The sequence below is a fragment of the Acanthopagrus latus genome, chromosome 11, assembly GCF_904848185.1.
Source record: "Acanthopagrus latus isolate v.2019 chromosome 11, fAcaLat1.1, whole genome shotgun sequence".
In the NCBI taxonomy this organism is placed as follows: domain Eukaryota; kingdom Metazoa; phylum Chordata; class Actinopteri; order Spariformes; family Sparidae; genus Acanthopagrus; species Acanthopagrus latus.
The window spans coordinates 21,920,158-21,942,778 of record NC_051049.1 but is presented as its reverse complement, the minus strand read 5'-3'; the positions used below and the strand labels follow the sequence as shown (position 1 = coordinate 21,942,778).

At 38.6% G+C, this 22,621-nt stretch overlaps 1 protein-coding gene across 2 annotated transcripts in view; it reads right to left on the bottom strand.

Annotated features, from left to right (window-relative positions):
* rabgap1l (RAB GTPase activating protein 1-like) overlaps positions 1 to 22,621 on the bottom strand; it is a 116,437-nt gene that overhangs the window by 78,714 nt on the left and 15,102 nt on the right. The window contains exons 10-13 of one of the 2 annotated variants that reach the window (XM_037113838.1): positions 21,709 to 21,875; positions 15,259 to 15,388; positions 10,471 to 10,564; positions 9,148 to 9,298 (exon numbers count right to left, since the gene is read on the bottom strand). In XM_037113838.1, coding sequence (XP_036969733.1) covers positions 9,148 to 9,298; positions 10,471 to 10,564; positions 15,259 to 15,388; positions 21,709 to 21,875 — 542 coding nt within the window. The remainder of the gene's footprint in view (positions 1 to 9,147; positions 9,299 to 10,470; positions 10,565 to 15,258; positions 15,389 to 21,708; positions 21,876 to 22,621) is intronic. The other variant, XM_037113839.1, reaches the window with a different exon arrangement.

The following is a 22,621-nucleotide window of genomic DNA, read 5'->3' as shown; positions in this document are numbered from 1 at the left end:
TCTCGGCACATGGATGCTACACTAAACTCCATTCAAATAACCAAGAGTTGAGGGAGCAATTCACGGTCTTGCTAAGGAGTGTACAACACAACACAACATGTGTTATGTCACCATAATGTGAGTTAGCAAAAAAGTACATTAAGGACCACATAAAATGTTTTTAAGGACAGTACTTATCAGTTGTTACAGCTGGATCATTACTTTTACAAGATAAAAGCAGCAAAGCAATGATGTAACTTTATATGCCAATGGAAACTGATGCCCTTTGAGGTCTGTAAAATAAAGTTTACAAGGCCAAAAATTGACAATAATCCACTCAAGTGCAGCACAACATACTTTTGTGGTATGTGGTTACGGGTCACAATGTGTTTCATACAATGTGATTATGAACTGGAGTACAATTAAGTCTACTACAGCAAAGACAGGCTTAAATTGTCATAGAGACCAAATATATTTGTGTTGGTTCATTTGGTTATTCCAGAGAGTCAGTGTGATGGAAAAATAGAGAGAGGTCAGAAAGAGAGGAACTAAAAATAAAAGAGGCAAAGTGAAGGAAGGAGCCAGTCAATGGAGATCTCTCAGCACAGTGCTCTTTACCTTTAGAGGTGGACACTGATGAAAAATACAACCAGAAGGCCGCTGTTAATAATTCATTCTGCTCCAAAACAAAGCCAGCGGGGCCACTTGGAAACAAAGGTGGAGGCTGATTCACCTTTCACTGCTTCCCAGCATCCCACCCTCCTCCACCCCTAGGCTCCTGCTGATTCCACTCGCAACAGCAATGCGTTAGCATAAGTGGGGAGCTTACATTTACATTAAATAGTGTTTAGCTGATGTGCTTATCCAAAGAAACTTACAGTATCAAAAGTAAAGTGGTAGGGGGTTCACAATCCTTTTTACCAGGACATTTTACCGGGGCAATGTGAACAAATAATTAAGTGAGTGAAGTTCATATTTGCAGCATCTTTCTAGAGCAAACATGAAATACTGCTTAATCAATAAAATCACTCGATACAAAGAAAACAAATGACAAACTTCACATTCATAGATAAAAAGAAAATGTCAATACAAGGCTTTACCAAGGTTATTTAAACAAATTCACAGTGCAGCCCTGATTTCTGCAGAAAGGTTAAAACAGAACCAGTGTTGACCAAGTGACGGTCAGCACTGAGCACCTTTACATGACCACAATAATCCGATTTGACATGTTTACATCACTTTAGTAATTAAATAATGGAAAAAATGGGTTTACATGGTTTCAGTCAATTTGTTTGATTTCTTTCCGAGAACATATCCTAAAACTGTTTTGCATATGAACAGAAAAGGCATCCACTCACCTTTGACCAACATCCTGTTTCTTTAACAGTTTTACAAATGTGCAGATGTAAAAGAACAAAAGTGACCAGATTAACAGTATACATGATCAAATAAAAACACAACTTTGGGCAAAAAACTAAGTGTGTTTATCGGATTTTTCATGATCCAATAATGGCTTTGATCTGATAAAACATATAACATTATGCTGTTTACATGACCCTTTGATTAATCTGGTAAATCCATAAATCAGATAATGATCAATCTCACAGAGAAGCAGGCAATAAATGGTAGGTTGGAAAAGACATTCTCTGCTGCAGTATACAGAAGTCTCTCCAGTATCATCAGATCAGAGACTTATCAAATTGTGTGACAGTAGTTTAAAGGGGTTACTGTTTTATTGTTCTTTGGATTAATGTGGCTGATTGGTTAACAAATAATTGTTTGTTAGGTTGGTTATCGAGGAATTTCATGCTATTTAATTTGCCTGAAGGGCAAAATGTAAATGTAGCTGAATCAGTAGCTCTGATCAATGACAACCCTCTTGTCCAAAGGCAGGCAGTTAGGCTATGGAGGGATAGGTGGTTAGTGGGGCAGATTAGAGATGGTTCATTGCATGGATACAAACACTCAGCGAACACCATCAACGGACCAACACTAAACCAGCTTAGCAGGCAGAAGCCAGTATTTATATTTATCAACACTGGGCCAAGCTTTGTCTGGGTTCACTGAAGAAGAACCTAAACACTGACAACACTAGTACTCACTTTTTTTCCCCTTGCCTGTCATAACTGCATTGGGAATGAACATATCATAGATAAATGCTATTTGCCAAAAATGAAATCCTGGCTCCCATGTGGATACTGTGGCAAATAAAGCAGTCAAACCAGTGAAAGCCAGACTGTTGACAGACAGACTGCTTCTCTTGGCTACTTGGTATCCTAGGGTATAAAGCGTCACAGAGTAGCATGGAAAACAAAAGTATAGTAAGTGTAGGAGTAGTGATCTTTTGAGGTAAATCGAGATTGTGTTATTGTATGACCTTTTACTTCTGTTTTCAACCTGCACATAACCTTGACAGGCAGATCAATTGAGTGTAGAAGCCAACTAGACGGGTATGCTGACTGGATGGATTACTTCAAGTGTTTCTTTCTTGGGTGATGTATTGTAAACTGTGCAATATGAGTCATAGCTAGCAACGTGGTGAATGGGGAGCTTGTGGCAAGAAAGACTTTCTCTAAAGCAATGTTCTTCTTGTTTGTTTGACTTAACTGTAGTACTTCATAGGCAGCTATGGTCTACAGGGCATTTGAAAGCCAAAAAAGAAAATGAAATATATTATGATCATGATTGTGATGGTGGTTTGCAATCAAACAGATTCTGATATTATTTTTGGCCTGAGAGCCAGCCCTAACTGTGCACACTTAACTGGACATACCATCACTGTATGTTCAAAATTTGCAGGCACCTCTCACACCGCAAGTTAATCTTAGTCTAGCTATAAATATTTAGCTACTTTTGATAATTGTTTGAAGAAGTAATGATTGTGAGGTTATTTTCTTTTATTGGTTAATATAACAGAAACAGTAAGAGGGGGATTATGTCAACTATAAAGATAGGGGATTGCTTGCAGAATGCACAGTAACAGCTATTATTGTCACAGTTCACATGACAACAATTTATATTCAAAACACTTAACAGAAAAGAGATCGCTATCATATTCACCTCCAGCACAATGTCAGCTTGCATACTGTGTGTGCTGGGATTGCTGCAGCTGCTGATAAAGAAGCGCTAAAAGTCAAAGACAGGCTGCCTACGGAAATCAACATCCATCATATTCATTTAATCTCACACCAAATGGCGGTCTGACCTGTCTGACCGCTCAGGTCGAGATATTCATATTCATTATTCAGCAGCACCTATTGTCCTTGCACCATGTAGGTCAGGATGTAATGTCCATGTCTTCTGTCATCCATATAGTCTGAATGTAAACAATACATTTTTTGCTGGAAAATGATTTTGGCAAAGAAAGACAAAAAATGTCCTCAATAAATGCCTTTGTGGACAATGTAGGTCATGGTTGCATTTTGCATTTTCAACACAGCCATTTCTTTTTATTCGTATTTATTTATTTCAAAGGGAGAAACTCAATTTCCACAGAATGCTGAATATATTATCTATATGTCCCTACTGTATGTTTATGTGCTTGTTGATTATACAGAAAAAACATTTTCTTCCAGGCTACTGTAGTTTTGAAATTGCAAGTAAAAATACATTACTTATATACCCTTTCTTCATGTCATGCTAGAGTCAACTGAATGAGTTGGAAGATAAATGCTGGTGCTACTCTTCAGTGAGGAAGAAGTGGCAGAAGCAGAGCAGCACTCTAGTTGTGAGGCTACAGTTGGTATGCGGACTGAGATGTGGAAGTGTTGTGACCGGAGAAGATGCTGCAGGCTGGATCTCCTTAATCCAAGCTGTCATATCAGTGTCAGCATGGTTAGGAGGTTATGCTAATACACAAATCATGGACACACACACATTAACACTCACTACTGTATGGTAGTACAATTACATTGATAAGAAACACTTAAATTATTTCACAACTTTGGCATTACATAGCAATTATTGATCTACAATCACAATTATTGGGGGAGGAGACAGGTCAAGTTTATCCTTTTCCAGATATTGATTTCCCTGAGTCTGTGGAAGAAAGGCAGTGTGTCCTTTTGTGGTGCCAACTGGGTTTCTGCTGTGGATATGTGAATGGGAACTGAAGGGCTGCATTATGGAGACGCACCCACAGAGCTGGGATGGGAGGCTTGCTGTGAATAGACCTATATTGTAAGGGGGGGAGAATGGAAGTGGTGTGGCTTGGCTGTCTTGTGGCCGTGCAGTGCAGCTGCTCCCTACAGATACTATGGAGCAGGAAGGGATAGTGGAGAGTGAGTGTGTGCATGTCTTTGTGTGAGAGGCTGTGACTGACAAGACTTTAGACCCTCAAGGGAATTTTCTTCATCCATGAATGATGGGAGAACTCAAACTAGCGACAGGGCACATAACTAAGCCAGTTGTATTATGTTTATGTATGTGCATAATGTGGATCTCTGCATACATGCATACTGTATCAGCTAGGGGTGAAAACCTTGTCTTTCTCTAAAATGTCAGTGTTTGAAGACCTAAGAAAAACAAGTTGGTGTTTAGCTTCACATTGCATGTCTTTCAGCTACATGGAAGGCTTGTAAAATAATTTTTGCACCCACCTCGTCTTTATGTGCTCTGTTTTTTATTTTTATGAATATTTTCTTTTCTTTCCCAGATAGAGAAACACGCAATCTTTTGTCCATACAGTTTAATGTTAAGAACTTCCTACATTCAACCACAGAAAACTCGCCAGATGAGCTGACTATTTGAAATCCAAACTACATGTAGATGTACACATACTGTACAGTGGTAATTAGAGTGGTTGCCAGAAGGCTGAAAAACTTGCAGGTGAAACTGCAAAGGTGTTTGTTAATAAGAAGCTGGCCACCTACCCAGGTTCCAATTATGCAAATATGAAGCACTTAATGAACCGAAGCAGAAGTTAAGAGACAAAGGCGAAAGGAGACACAGAATTGTCATGGAGACAACTTCAAGCAGAGAGAAGTCCAAAGACCCTTGCAGTTACCATGGCAGCCTATCTTATGTACATTGTACTCCATGTATCTGTATGTGGGTTATCAGGCGTGGGTGTAGTGTATTATTCCAGCCTGGCTGCATGGCTGATACTACTTTTGATTGTACATCGACGTTAAATGTCATCACTAAGCCAGCGCCTGGCTTGAACATGATTCAGCATCAAAATGTAAAGCACCTGGTAGCCCTGCACTACTTTGATGGTAGATTTTATTACACAAATGAAACTGAGCTGGTTTCAGAAATGTGTGGTAATTTCAGTAAAATTCAGAAAATAAATGTTAAATGATACAATACTAGAGCTAGAATAAGATAACATTTTAAAACCTTACACTTACTTCTGCAAGAAAAACATTCATTTATCCATATGTTTATCATGCTTAGTGGTTCACCATGTAACCAATAAGATCAAGGGGTTTGGGCCGTGGCACAGCCACAGTACCCAAACAAAAGTCAGTAATGACACAATACCGTTGATATTAAATCATAATTAATAACAGCAAGGATTTAACTAGAAACATGCTTTTTGAAACATTTTTGTCAAATGTGTTCCAAAAGAATTAGAATAAGTAGTTATAGAACATATACTGGTTAATAATGTATTTTGAATGTCTGAGTAATTCTTTATCAGTATCAGTTCACACAAAATTAAAAAGAAAAATCTTGTCTTCAACTCACTCCCATTCCCACAGTGTTACCTCTACCTCTCTACCACATAATAATTCAGCTTGCAGGAAAAGTTGTGTTGATGGTAACCATGCGCTTCTGGAAAGACTCAGACTAATATTTTTGGCTTGGTGGGCTTAGCAATGACAGGAGTGCTAACCGACTGACGCATAGGCTCCGATTCAACATCATTCATACATTATTGGTATTATTCAACTATTTACAGCCAGTAATGCAAATTTGGTGTCAGCTTTTCACCAGCCAGCATTCACAACTACAAGCTCTCCAGAACTTGCTTTCTCTAGTACACAATCTCTTTCTCTGCTCACACACATTCTTTTAGCCAGGGAGGGGAATGGGATATTAGACAGGTAATCATGAGATATTATACAAAATCACTAAAAAGAAAATTGTGAGAGAAAAACATCAATTCCTTTGGAAGACCTTCGTATGGCTTGCTGTGGTTAGCACACTGTTTCAAGCTTCTAGTTACAGCTGTTGTACCTTTGGAGAGATGCTGACCTCTGTTAATATACTAGCTGCACTGCTGGTGAGATTGGTCTTTGGAAAGGCAGGCCTGAAAATTGCTGGCTAGGCTTTATAAAGATGTGGGTTCAAGCGGGCAACACACCTTGGGCTTGTCGGGCTCTGGGGAGACGAAAAGGTTGTTCAAATGTCACTAGCAACCCCCCAGCCCAGACCCCAAACACAGTGCTGCCCAAGCCAAGAAAGGAGTTATTTGTGAATGTCTCAGATGCCCTAAGGGCATGGTGTGTGTGACAGAGTGTGTATTTGTGACTCTGTGTGATGACTGTAAATGAGAGCGGTACAACACTGAACAAGACACTTGCTATCTCTGATATCAACTACACAGCCATGGGCCACATGCCACTAAATGCTCAGTAAGTTGGTCTAACCCAGAGGTTACTGGGCATCTGAGCCCTCTAGATGTCACAAATTCCCCAAACATCCATCTACTGGACTCTAAATTCAATGGGTACCAATGAGTTGGGTGCTAAATTAATACAAATGGCAGGAGCAGTCTATTTAAATCAGACAGGGACCAAAATAAAATAGATGGCTTGGTCTGTGTGTATATCTGCACAAAAGCCTAATTTCCAAACAATAAAATACAAATTATCAGATCACATTTGAGTGCTTAAAATATATCATTATTTGTTTTTATGCAAATACAAATAAAAATAAAAAAATAAATTAACAAATTCACCTTTGAGGTTATAGGACCTGTATGCTGAAGCTAATTTTAACCTAATTCAGTTCAGTCACCAAGCACAATTACAAAACAAAATCTATTTTCGTGATATAGGGTTAAGGACTAGAAACCACAAATGGTTCAACGCCAACCAGCTGTGGGGTCACAAACATAATGTCCATCTGGAACCCCTGGTGATACCAAGTGCTGATTTACAACACTGATACCCCTTCCATAAGGGCGACAGTCCAATTACTTAAAATTCAATCAGCATTAACGTCGTTACTGAGCCTAGACAACAGGAATTAATAAGCTCCACATCGCCCTCGCTGATGCTGTCATTCGCCTCCCTTCCTCCTTTCCCTCCCTCCTCCATCTTCCCCCAGTTCTATTCATTTGGTGCAGCTATTAATAGCCCGGCCACCCGCCTATCAATACCATCACTACTCCAGCAAGACAGAGGATGTGGGCATGGCCCAGCCAGTGGAATGAGAATAAATGAGCTGAACTACAGAAAGCTTGGTGTTATGTAATGAGAGGGGGGGGCATAGAATAACATGGCTAAGACAGGTACAGAAAGCAAGGTAGGAACATAAAGCGCACAAGAAATACTGCTCCAATACCAGATGAAGACGGTGATAAAACTAAAGATTGAAAAAGACAAAGAAAGAAATGTACACATTATGCAAAGGACAATTAAATATATTGGACTCACGAAAAACAGATATCTGCCAGCTCTCTTGATGTTTGCACACATTCCTTTTCACCAATCCTCCCCTCTGTGACTACACCCTCATATTTATGGGTCCACATTCCTCCCTCTCTCCATTTTTCTTCTTCCATCTCCCTCCCTCACTCTCTCTCTGCTTATTGATCGAAGCAGGTAGTTTTACCCGCTTCTGAGCGGCAAAGAGAAAGACTATTGTATTATCCATAAAAGTGTGGATCTGTCTGCTTTGCCTGTTTATATCACCTCCTACTCCTGCTACTGCTGTCTGGACCAGTGAGTCCAGTGGGGCTTTGTCTCTTTACTTACTGGTTCAAAAATCTCTCAATAGAAATCCAATCATGGCTCACAGAGCTTGGCTGACTTCTTGATTACATTTGGAATATTCTGTTTTGCTATGAAGAATAGTTCTAGAAAATTGGCAGAGCAATGCCAGATTTAGTTGAAACAACTCTATTAAGATCAATACAAATTGTATGAAACTAAGGCATTAATTATGTATTTATGAAATCATCAAAATATCAATACATTAAGCAAAATAATAGATATTTACTGGATAACACAATGATGGATTGTCATCTTTGCAACAATCATGCTTCCTTACGTGTAACTAATGGTGTTGTTCTTCTATAAAGTGGTTCCAAATGGAAAAAAACTACATAAATCTATATGATATACTTATATTGTGCAACTCATAAATAAGTGTCTTTATATGACAAATTTTCCATCAGTTGAGCTTCTTTAGATCAAGACAATTGGATGTTTGTGCTACCATTTTGGAAGACATAACATCATACAAATATACGAACATCACGGGTTGGTATTGAGCATAAAACAAATACTGGGCCTGAATTTTTCCTATTTGTCCAGGACACTAAAATCTTCAAGGACAACTGAAAAATTCTCTTCCAATTCTTGGTATCCCATAAGGTCAAAGGGACATTTCAATATCACAGCTAAATGTGAGCGTTCTCGGACAGGAGACACAGTTCAGGTGAACAGCTGTAGCAACAGTGAAACATTTACAGATCTTTCGTCATCATATTGACAGAATATCAAATCATTCACTCTCATCTGGTTGCTGTGCCATAAATGGAAACCATGGATTTTTAACTGCTGTGGGGTGTAGTTTCCCACACAAGAAAGATTAAATCCTTTCAACGTTGTGAATGTGCAGTAAAGTTTAATATCTCCAAAAACAAGTAAAACTAACAGAATGATAAGCAAAATACCATCTAAATAGGTAGATACTTTATCTGAACTTTAAAAGGAGTTTTATATAAAAGCAAAAGAAGAGACAACAGAGCACACAAACAAACTGATAAGCCAAACTAACCCTGGACTGAGTTTATCCCAAGGCATGTGGAGACCAATCACAGTCTGTTGTTGTATCAGCCTGAACATCAGAGTATGATTTTTTTGCATTAAGTATGAAGTAACTGTAAGCAGTGAGCAGAAGTGTTTTGAACCAGCTCATGTGCTTCCACATGAGAGATGCATACAGTAAATGCAACCCCTCATAAGCAGTTGTCCCTCCATGGTGCCTTACCTTGGTGATGAGGATGCGGTAGTGCTCAAGCAGGTCGTGGTTGTCGTGGCAACCGGCCAATAGCTGCCAGACTTCAGCTCTGAGTGGCTCAGGAATGCCGCTGCGAACCAATGAGGGCAAACCCTTTGGACGAGTGGACAGGTTCCCATGCCTGATACACACACACACAGAGGGAATCCATTAATCCATGTATAATCTCACTCAATCCAATACAGCCACTTTAAACATTAAATTGAAGCGCAACTGGACAGTTTTGATAACTGTTCTTTTTTATCATCATGTCCTTTGTGTGTGACAGTGATATTTGTGCAGTCAATCAAATGTAGATTTCTATATATTCATGTTATAGTAACTACAGTACCAAATACAATACTGCAGCATATTGGAGGAGGGTATTAACTGCAGTGCTGCCATGCTGTTACAGTTCTCAGTTTTACATGAGAAAATATCTTGCTTTTGAAAACACAGTCAGCTCTTTTTTAATGATGCTTGAAGTCGCATCATAATGCGTTTACTGAGGCCATATGAAGGCAATTTCCAGATTAACTACTTCACTTCATCATGCTGATGCAACAGCAAGAAAACAGGCTTTGAAATCAAATGAAAAGCCAGAGACATCTCTTAATCTTTAAACTGTACATTTGTTGTAAAAGCATTATAATAATGACAGTAAGTGTTGTGGTAGATTAACTAATGGCTGTGTCTGAAGGGAACTGTTCCCCACACAAAATGGGATGATAAAACATCGAACTGCATTGATGATGAATGTGTGAGGCAGGGTAGGCACTGTTTACCTTTCAGTATTAATGTGTCATGTCACAGTGAAGACAGAGAGCTGAAATATATCTTTGACCATACTGCATAAATGATTGGTATAATGAAGGGTTTATTTATTCTAGTTCATGCCCCATTTTATGTTATAATCTGTTATCTATGCTTTGTTAGATTCATTCACAAGGTATCTCTTGAAGCTGTTTCTCTTCAAATTTCGGTAGTTTCTTTAATTTTACATAAATATGCTTAGTGCATCCGTGTTTCTCCAATAATTTCATTTGATGATTTACTTCATTTTTTTATTATCATTTACAAGATTTTACCCTATACAACAAATTGACTTATTCCCCTGCAAAATGTCGTTTTTGACTTTTAAACTAATATAAAGCCATCCATCTGTGTTGACTACTATAACTCAATATTTATCTGCTTCTCTGTATCATGTATTCTCCTCCCTCCTTTCTGTCAAGCTTCCAAAGGTCTTGAACCGTCTAATTTATTCCGCATTTTAATCACTCACATTCTTACACTTATATTTTGAATCCTTACCATCTGTTGAGGATTGCTCCCCAGGACTCCAGGATTTTCTCAGGACAGTCTTTAGAAACGTCTCCTGTGCCACTGGAGATTTCACTGTCGCTATCTGCAGCAAGCACAAACACACCCAGATATTGACATTTACAGCATAAATGGATCATTGCCGATAAACCTTTAACACAGTATAAAACTGTGTTGTGTGTGCTATCTTTGTGTTGTAGTGTTGCACATAGTTTAAGTGTAAAGTGAAAAACAACAGGACATGTTTTATCACTTGTTCCAAGATGTGTCACTTATTCTGCTGACTGCTGAGGTCTCCCACTATACTGTATATATACAGTATGTGTGTGTATTTATATTGCAAATTTAAAAACCTGTTAATATTGATGCCACACGCTCTAAGGGAGGAAGGAGTGTCTGTGCAGTGCCTACGCTTCCCATTATTGCAGTTCTCCTGTCTGGTGGTTGGTGAGGTAGACAAGAGGCAATCAGCACACTGAACCACTCATGTTTAGATGCAGAAGCACTAATTGACTGTCTGGCCCGCTCTGCTGCTGGAGAGATAACTGATCCCCACACAGAGAATGCCCACACACATACACAGTCCACACAATATATCCAACACGTATACTTACAACATGTGTAGTCCAGTATTCTTCACGCAGAAACTGGTGTAGAAATGTATCACACATCCAAACAAATTTGGATGGTTAAAGTGAAACACACAGACACATAATTGCACAGGCAGTCTCTTTTAGGTCCAGGGTTTGTTCATAATATGTATTCTTCTCAAACTCTAAAACATAAATGAATGTAAATCACTTTTTCTTTTAATTCTGGCCTCTAAATATAAAACAAATTGGTGCCTCTAAAACTCTATGAAAACACTTTTTTATTTGCCAAGACATTATTCAAATATAATCATTGGGCAAAGTCTGTCTACAGTTTATTAATGTTGAGACTGTTACACACTGCTGATAAGGACTTGTATAGCTTGAATAGCAGTGTTTCTACCAAAAACTGGTGGCATGCAAAAGAATAATGAAAAACAGCGCATTTGGCTTGGCTTTTTTCTTTCCGTCCAATGGCCTAGATGAAATATCTGACAACAAATTGGTCTTTTAAAGAAAACAAAGGCTTGCTTGATTAAATCATTGTCATGACATGCTATTGGCCTAGATGTAAAAACTACAATAGGTGTCACCACAATTTTAAAAAACAGCTAAATTCATCAAGTCAAAGGCCTACATTTCATGACTGACATAAATATTAAAAAAATAAACCCACAAGGGTGGCAATGTGCTTGTCAGTGTGTGGTATTGAGTTTCACTGACATCTGAATCAAACCGCAACCGTTCTCCAAAGTGTTAAAAGGCATCATTCACTCCCACTGAAGCCTCCACTAAGGCCTTGATATTAAATAATGAATTGAGACATTTTCCTCGAGAAAACATGCAGCCACTATGTTCAGTGCACTGTGGCTCCTACACATCCCTACAGCCTCAGCGGGAGCTTTTCAGGTCTTTATAAATGCTTGATGAGCCCTTTCAAACGGTTCAGACCCAGCACAAAGCTGCTGCCTCTGTCCTCAGATTGGCCACGTGGCGAGGAAGCGTGAGTCCAATGCCACTGCCAACTTACCAGGTGATGAAAGAAACTGTGAAGACGGGAGCCATTACTATTACCTTTTAATCTGAAGGGGGATGTGCATTCACTGTGGGATTACTTTCACACAGGATCTCTCTGATGTTGAAGCCACTAGTGGATTTGGATTTGAGAAGAAATTCCCTACTAGTACCATAAAGATGTTCCTTTAGCATTTGTTTAAATATTTCACTTTTATTTTCCATTTTATTGATTTGCTTCAGTCAAGCTTTTCTTGTATTATGTAGATAATAAATGATTCCAGTTATCAACAAAGAAGAAGTCTATGAATATATATATCATCAAAGTCTGTGTGAGTCCATGTGAAAAGGGAACATTTAAAGAATCAATAAGCAACACTCACAAAGCATGTTTCGAAATGAAAAGCTGACAAAAAACTTCAGCTTCAGGCCTATTTTCCACATTGCAGCTTCCAAGAAGAAGAAAAAAAAACATCCACATGAATTAAATGTGTGTGTGCTCACAGCGGTGGTATCTACACTGGGAGTGTATTCATTTCTGTACACAATGAGGCTGACCTCTAGCTCCACTGCCCTGAGAGCCTCCAATTTTAAGCTCTGGGGGAGTAGAGGGGTGTTCACAAAAAAGCCCTCTGAATGGCTCCCACAGTGCCAGTTGAAAGCTGTCAGCTACGGCCTTGGCGGCTGACTCATGACACTGGGTAAGTCAGCAGCTAGACAATGAAGAGACATCTCTTGCTTCCCACACTGTTAATACCTTTTATTGCTTCAAGGTAAAAAAGTAGAGGTATGCTTATAGTGACAAATAAAAGAAAGAAGCATCAGAAAAAGGAATTTTTTTTTTATTTTTTTTTTTGCTTCATTTTTTTAGGGGTTGATCAAAAAGGCTTTTTCAGGGTTGACACCAATGCCGATTACTAGAAATCAAGGCTATTAAACTGCAGTAAAGAGTTTGAAAAATCTTTGTGTCAAAATATAAGTGTATATTTTAATATGTTATAGTTACTTTGCAGATTTAGATTGTTCAGTGTTTGCAGGCTACCAATTGTAATGTGTCATCTTTCAATTAGTTATTCCACTGGCAATTTGACAGATAAAACATTGATACTAATAATCGTGAAAATGTTGCAGGTAATTGGTTTATCTATCCATTGGTCTACTTTTTTTGTTCTACTACTGAACTGCAGGATTTTGTATCCTATTAATACATCATACGCTAACAGCTGCAGGAACACAGATATGTGAACCCTTATCCAGACTCACATCATGAAGTGTGCAGTCTGAACTGTGTACAGGACTAATATGCAACACCTGCACAACCAAGCCAACGGTCAGGTGGAAATGCCAGACCTGTTTATATTAGCTGGCTGAAACTGGGTCATGTTTGGGAATCACTGGAGTCTAACAGCTAGTGTTGGTGCTTTTAATGTTACTGCTGTTTTGCCTCCATCCAGCTGGCATAGCTGCCATTATTGACAGGAAAATATCCACTCCGCTTTCGCTTGTCAACTAAACTGGTCATTATAAATGTAATGGGATTCAGTCTCAAAATCAAAACACTTAAGAGGAAATTCATATCATAAGCAACATGATTTCATAAGTGACTCTATTCTGATTGATGGTGGCTGATGCCTAATGGTCTATTTGCATTGATGCATTTACATTTACATTTACACATAGGGCATTTAGCAGATGCTTTTGTCCAAAGCAATCTACAATAAGTACATTTGTCACAAGAAAGAAACCACAACATATCACCAATGATATGCTGGTCAATAAAAAGTGAAATCAAACAGCCATTTAGGGCTGGGATGCCACACTTAAAAAAGTGGTTTGTTTCACCTAAAAAAGTGAGAGTATAGTAGCTTGATTAGACAGTGCTGTACAGCTACAAGCCAACAAGCCCTAACAGGACTGGGCCAGGCTCCACACAAAACCCCTCACACTTGCACAAACACAAACACAAGCATACATAATCACACAAATAGCTATCAAAACCCTCGAGATTCTGCCAGCAATCATTGCTTTTCACAGTGTAACATGCACACACATATGCGCACACACACACATAATCTGCTGTAAAACACAGAATACATGCCCTCTCTCATACATGTGCAAACAAACACTCTCAAACCCATTCCCCACGATCCATCAACATTACAGTTATCCCATTCCTTGCCACACTCACTTACACACAACCCATATAAACACATGATCAAACACACACACAAACACTTTCATGCATCCCTGCCAATGTTTATGTGTGTAAACAAAATCAAACTTCACTGTTGATTCATGTCAGCCAATGAATAGTACATGTGAGCCTTGCTGCAAAATAAAACAGCCTGTGTATGATGGTAAACCTCTATTTCAGTCTGATTATCTGGACATATGATCTCACTCAGATGAGGCATTCATGCCACCCAGAGAAAAAGAATGCTGGCGATATGATGTAAAGTAAATGCTGCTCCGACAAGTTTTTCTGCTGTTAAAAGGAATCGAGGGTCAAAGGACAGAGGATGTCATTCACTCTACAGATTGTAAGGCCCATTGAGGCAATGCGATTTTGATTTTGGGCAATATACATAAAATTGATTTAATTTGATGTAAAGCAGTGGTGTCAAACTGATCCAGTAAAGGGCCGCTGTGGCTGCAGGTTTTCATTCCAACCAAGCAAGAACACACCTGATCCAAATCAGGTGTGTTCTTACTTGGTTGGCTGATTGGTTGGCTGATCCAAATCAGATGTGTTCTTGCTTGGTTGGAATGAAAACCTGCAGCCACAGCGGCCCTTTACTGGATCAGTTTGACACATGTGATGTAAAGCAATTATTTCATTTTCGTACACAGTTCACAGAAGTTTTTCGTTTCTCTCTGATATTAAACAGAGTGAGGAATTTGTAGACCACATTTTTCAATCAAGGGAGATTAAAAACAATTATCCTTGGTTGTAGCTCACGTGCATGTGAGTATACGTAGACGGAGAGGCATTCTGATGTTGAATTCTGGCATCTTTGAAAGACAAAGAGAAAGCCCACCTAGTTTTTCAAAGATTAAAGGAATGTGCATGATTGGTGATTATGTAGTGTGATGTGGTTAGTATATTTGTAGGGGTTGAAACCAAGCAACCGGGGAGAGAGTGAGCATGAATGAAAGAAGACAGAATCATCCATACCTTCATCAACCTCCTCTTCCTCATTGGGCGAGGCCAGTCGTCCTTTCTCTTCACTGCTTCTTTCTGCCTCCCTCTGAAGACTCACCACCTCATACACAGCATCGCTCTGACCCACCCTGTCTGGTGCCTGCTACACACAAACACATACACATACATATACATACATTTGTTATTATACATACATATACATACATATATACATACATATATATACATACATTTGTTATTATACATACATATACATACATATATACATACATATATACATATACATATATATATATATATATATATATATATATATATATATATATATATATATATATATATATATATATAGATAGATATAGATATAGATATAGATATAGATATAGATATATATAGATATAGATATAGATATAGATATAGAGTTAACTGGATGGATCATAACAGGAAATATGACTGTTTAAACTCTTGTCTCATCATAGACATTCATATTATGTGCTGTTTTAATTAGGACGTACTATGTGTGATCCAAATCTTAACACAAAAGTGGCCAACTTCACTGGATCATTTACAAATTAATCAGCAGGTTTCCAAAATAAAGTGGCCCAGGTTTGTTTGGTTATTGTTGTCAGAATAAAATATTTCAAAAATCCTCTTTTGACCAACTAATTAATTGTGATTTATTTTCTGTAAAGTTATTCTCTTTAATTATATACACTGCATGTGAGCAGCCCACAACTTGATTATCAGATTCCACAGGGGCTCACAAGGCTCAATGAAACTGTATGAGTATGCTTTAAATGGTGTTACATATGCAGATGGTTGATCCTTTCTATCACAGGAAAGCAGTAGGAGGAGGAAGATCATCTAGTTCAAAGGTGTTAGTTTGCTGCTTTAAGAACATTGGTTATTCTCTAATGCCACGTGGTGACGTAGTCAGAGTCATAAGCCCCTTTCACACAGAAGTCTCATTCACACTGCCGTTTGGATGCATAGATCCTGCTCCCATTCCCCGCCTCCACCGCTATGTGAACATCTTGGAGGCAGCGAGGGGTGAAATTTCTGGCACTGATATGCCTCTGGAAATCGCATCAGAGGCGTAGTATTGGCAAACCAATCCAGTGTGAATGGATAAGCCAGCTGCGCATATCAAGGGCGTGATGAGTGATAATTACACAGGTCCCTCACTCAACTAAATAAAGAGAAATGTCCCACAAAGCAGGACCAAACAAAAGTAATGTAGTATCTGTAATTGTCTTTGGCGACTTATATGAGGCAAAAAATACCGCAGATACGTGGAGAAGCGTCCATCCTCTCGCCTGTCCTACCGACTCTTTGTCACATTTCTGCCCACAAAACTGCGTCTGTCACTGGCAAAAAACTTTAACTCACCGAGTGTTTGTTTTGGAAAAAAAAAACACAGCGACAGTCAGCCCTGGCGACCAAGACTTCAGTGAACTTTGCCCAAGAAAACAGCCACCGTCCCCGTGAGTGGCAAGGTCAGACAGCATCCAGTTTGCTGATGGAAATCATTTAACTATATAATTTAGAGCGAAAAACATAACTTTCCAGGGTGTTTGGTCGGTCAGGATCTCAATCGCTACACATTATAACAGCATCCATATGATTATAAACCGTCAGCAGGTTTAGATAAACAGGGGGACACCTGGGGAAACACCTTGAAAAAACACAGACATCATCTTTATACCCACTCCTCGACACTATGTTGTGTTGTGGACTTATTGTTCATCTTAGAGTCAAGCATTAATAAGCGACATCATAAAGCATCATAGTAGGCTGTTCAAAGCTTTTAAATGGCTTCCAACAACAGAAGTGGAAATAGTTATTGATGAAAATATATTTATCTAAACAATAGTTTTTTCATGTCATGCCATGTTTAATGAACAGAATTTAATATATTTAGGGAAGGACAGACACCTGCTCTCATTGCAAGAAAGCAGTTGCATGGTTACTAAAGTCAATCAGCAGCTCAGACAAATATGCTGGGAGTTTAGCTGAATCAGATTGCAGCTCATCTGTAATCAGCCTCACGGGGCCAATCGCAAAATCTTTTTTGCCAATAATTGATTGTATTATGATAAATCTCCTGTCATCAATCAAATATTTGACTATTTGACAACCACTAAAAGACAGTAGTTGTAAATGCCCTGCAGCACACCACCCACTAGGGTCATTCTCAACAAGACAATCAGCTTGGCCATCCTGAAACCTGACATTGACTAACTGTCTGACTAGCCTGTCAGGTCAGAGCTCATTGTCCCATCAGATAACACCAATGACAACAAACTGAGGCAGGATGCAAAGAGTTTGCAGGCCACCCCATATCAAGCCGTCAACCTAGCAGAAGTCAAAGGGGTGAATGAGACAAGCCATGTAAAACCATGGACAGCCACTGGTAGCTAACGAGCTCACTGAGGCTGTTTGGTGTCTACCCAGAGTGAAATGAGATTAGGTGTGGTAAGAGTCGGAAAATGTAAAAACAATAGGCAATCATACTTTTGTAGCAAAATGTTGTTGACGTACATCGCAGAATATGTCGGTTTATCTTTGCTATCTGATTTCTTTGATTTTCTTTGACCTTGTAAATCTCCTGCACTGGACTTAGTAAATTGCTGCTATTTCATGCTGCTGCTAAATTTACTATTTTTTCACTTTATACCACTTGTCACTTTATTCAATCTTATTGTGTACTTTCTTTTCAGTTTTATGCTGCTCACGGTTGGATTGCATTCTGTGTACTTAGTAACTAGTTTATTTATTACTTTACCATTATGTATTACTTTTGTATTCCTTTCTCACTTTGTTTTACTACTCTTGCAAGACAATTTCCCTCGGGATCTTCTTGAATCTTGAATCTTGAATCTTCTTACCATGGCTCCTTTCCAGTTATAATATACATTTTGAAATGTTGCACCATACACTTAAACGAATTAAGAAAAAAAAAACAATTAAATGTTTTGGATAACCCAAGTGAAGATAAAAAAAACCTTTGTGAATACTTTAGGAAAATTAGCTAAAATAATAGACTATATAGATGATCACAGTTTGTTTGGAGGTCCAGTGAGTAAAACTTTTTTTATACAATTTTCACTGCTCCTTAATTCCATCATAATGGAGTAAAGAAAAGCACAAGAGAGCAAATACACTGGCCAATTTGACCTTGGGTGCCATAAGCTGTTGATGTTCATTTCAGGTCTATTCAATTACTGTAATGCTTTCTCCTCTCTCCACCACCTTGTAGAATGGATCAATGCACTCCATTGATCTGCCCACTTGCATGGCATCTAATGACTAACTCAAGTCAGTGATAAGAGCACAAACTTAAGAGAGAATATGAAACCTGGCCATTTCCTCAAGACATTTTTGAGGAGGCTTAGGTAACAAATGAATTTTGAACATTGAGAAAATTGGGACAGATATGTGGGCCATAGAATGCCCCCTGTACAAACAAAGCATCATCTACTGTGGGTTTATAACAAGAAAAGCAAAGGAGGGAAAAAAAAGGTTACGTAACATTGTTTGTTGATACACAAAGAAAGAACAACTGAATGTTATTATTCACTAAATAATGGGATTGCATTTAGAGTTAACTGTTTATCTCTAATAATGCAATTCTCAATCATTGGCATTTTAAACAATGGTTATATTTCTCTCAAAAACTGCAGGTATCTCTCTCTTATTTGTTCCATCAACTTCTGAATGCTAGTTAAAGCTTTTTGTTTCTCATTCTAAAAGCATACAACATGCATTCAAAAACACCTTCCATTCCATGTTACGTACTGAGACATGGTCCAAACTAAAAACTACATATCAAATTAAAAATGTTCCTAACAATTGTTTCTATAATTTAAATTAGCTTTAAAGTTCAAGTGTTTTGTTCTGACAAGTTTAATTAGTTGTATGACACTTTAAAAGGGGGAACCGTCGTGATTGAATTGGCAGGTGTATGGGCGGGAGCTTGATACTGTGCCTGCATTGCCTGATCACTTTGGCACAGATTCTGGCTCCAAATGACATCAAAAATGCAAGATGGCAGTGCTCATACTTGGGATATTTTTTGCACAGTGAAAGGAAGTGGATACTCTTTTTCCATCTATAAAAATATATGTAAAATTACACAATCAATGTAAAGTCCACGTCTTGAATTAGTCTCAACCTGTCTATATCTGGTCTGGAATTGAACCTAACAGGACTCCATCTTGAAACCAGCTTGGACTTGACACAGCCCTGGCAGTGCTGTTACCACAGTAAAGCAGACACCAAACACATTTCCCAGTTAAGTAGAAACAGGAAACATTCAGAGAAGCTAGTACACCCTTGTTCTGTAGCTGACTTGATGACAGTTTTTGCCTACATAAGACAATAGCGCTAGATATTTTATATGTGTGTGTATCACCTCTGATTGCCATCATCCACAAAAACCTCCACACAATATTATCTTTTAATTAGCTCTTAACCACAGCAGCAGCCCAACACTCTTCCATTTACTGAGGAGATAACTAGAGAGGCAATCAGGCGGACGAGTCAGACCGCCGCTGTTAATTACCCACATGCCAATAATGAGACAGAGCCTCTTATTAGCTCCCTACAATCCAAAGCTTCCCCACGCTCCACTGCTTTGCCAGCTCCCCACGGCCAACTAAAGGAGATCTGCTTTTTAACAGGGGAGAGGAGGCTTACAGCTTAGCTGTATTTTTTTGAGCACCTGCAGCAACTGTTCAGGCTGGATGTCCTTGTGTTGGCGGGTGGTAAGTGAATGTGCTTTCTTCACTCTCTCCCTGCACTTTTTAATCAGACACGCTATAAGGAAACTCAAAAGAGGTGAACATTGTAGGGTGATGTCTGTCGTTACACATTAACAGTAGAACATACAGTTCACTTGTTGCGGTTGGTATAGCATTGTTCGGCTGCCACAAGGCAAACCACAGCTCACAAGGCAAATAAATCTGATAACTGTTTAGCACACAGACAGGTGAAATGTTGACCAGTGCAAAGACATACAATTTACATTCTAAATTTTAAAGTACAAAGAGATTTGTCACAGATTTTGTGCTGTTGGGGAGGGAGGGTATACTATATTGAACATCAATGCACCGGCTTGCCAAAGAGAAACAGGCAGACTAACAGATTAGGGAAAAGTAAGCGAAACACAGATGGAAAGAGAGAAATATAATTAAGCTGATGAGACATTTGAATCTTTCAGCACATATCCTGCAATGACCAAGTGTTTCAGCTCTCTTGGGTGCAGCATTTGACTGGCCAGTGACACACCACCCTGCCTCCAAGCTGCCTGCTCTGACCTCCTCCTCCACTCCACACATCCTGTAAGCTGCTGGCTTCACATTTCCCAAGTCTTCATGCAGAGCTTGGGCTGAGTTGGGAAGATGCTGTTTTTCGCTCTAATACCATATCAGTAAACTTGTTTTGACTCGAGTAGCCTCACCCTGAACAAGCATTATGGACAGTTTTCTAAGCCAGAGGTCTCTACTCAGACTCCTAAACTTAATTTATCTATGTATTCATTCATGTTATTGCAGTTTATATTCAGACCATTTTGGACTGATTTATTCAGAGTTCTTATTTTTGAATAAGGAAAATGGGTGAGAATGCTTTGAAAATTACATCATTAAGTAAACCAACCAAATACAGATGGGGCTTTAATATCCAACATCACAGAACATGCAATTTTTTTATGGTGATTTTAGTATAAACATAGTGCTATTGGAAGCTTTCTGGAGAGGTTATCCAGAAAAATGGTTGAGAATCAATTGGATGTTGCTAAAACAACAAAAGTGTTCAGTCTTTTTGACTAATATAGCAAACTGAGTACTTGCTCTTTACATGACAGGTGCAATCAGTTTATAAAGCCATTGTATAAACAGGATGGTAAAAACATGAGTTGGTAAAATCATTAGTCGATAAAATCTTACAGTATAAATCCTATTTTTTTCTTAAAACCAATCAATTAGAAATTGTCTAGAAACAAATCATATATTAGCAAACTACATAGATTCTGCCTAACTTAACAACTAACACATAAGATACCTAGAAGTAATAACTTGGGGCCAACTGGCCTGTTCTCAACAATGTTACTGATCCAGGAATCCTTACGGTTTCTATTAAGTGGACATCAGTTTCTGTACTGCATTCTGTATGGCCTGTTAGTCACACATTGATATCACATCCTTATTGTGTGAGGTGCCACACTATCAATCAAATAGGCAATACCAATTGAGGGAAAATATTCTACCACTGTCCTGATCCAGCAACTGACAATCAGAAAATGTACAAATTATAAACCATAAGCCTACAAATCTCTTATTTAATTCATAGTTAGTCAACCAAGCAGTCAGACTGTAGTTAAGAGAGAGAGAGATTTAAACCACACATGTAAGTATATGTAAAGTATGAAAATGGGTGCAGGTTCTATTGCAGTGGAGATACCTGTCTGAGTTTGAGGTAAAAGGTCTCACTGAAGGTCTTGCGGCTGAAGTACCAGAAACGTTCATTTGATGGATATACCCTGACCAGAGTTTCCAGCAGGAAGCGAACCGGCTCAAGCACCTCAGTGACCACCAGGTCCACAGCCACTGTCACGTAGACCTGCTTATCTGGAGCAAACCAGAGAGAAAGAAGCAGAACAAGAACACAAGCAAGGTTATTGTGGAGGTACTATTATGCAAGACCCCTTTCAATCAAAATAATTCAAAGATATTTTAGTCAGTAAAGCCGATTTATTTAATGTCTATACCATTTAAGGTCCGTTTACAGTGATTGATAAACATGATAAATAGATCTAGAGGCTCTGCAGCTTTTACTGTATTCAAAGTATAACCAGGCTAAGAACTGTCCACTAGCCAAAGGCATTCTTACTGAGAACTCTCCGAAGGTCTTACAGACACATTAGAAAGTCTGCACTAACCTCTCTGGTAGAAAATGACAAAAAAAAACCTTCCTTCTATTAAAAGTTAATATTATAATCTAACTTTAATTAAATTAATTAATTAATTTAGAAAATTCAAATTGATATAAAGTAGGCTGAAGAGATCTTTGCTATTCATCGTATGTGTTTCTACTGGGAGGTAGAGCATGCATCCTGTGGGGATGCCACACCCCCTGGTGGATAGGGACTTCACAACTAAAGTCTATACATTTATGTTATAGTACAGAGGAGGTTTTTGTTTAACACAAAAAAACAACAACCTTTGTGAGCCTCAAACCAAACAATCACTTAGTGCTTCATGGGACAGTCCAATTATAAAGTCGAGATGAACAAAAAGCATCTTAATATAGTTTGAAATTATGAAAATGTCCTGTTTTCTCCTGGTTAAAAATAACCATTTGGGGGAAAATAGGA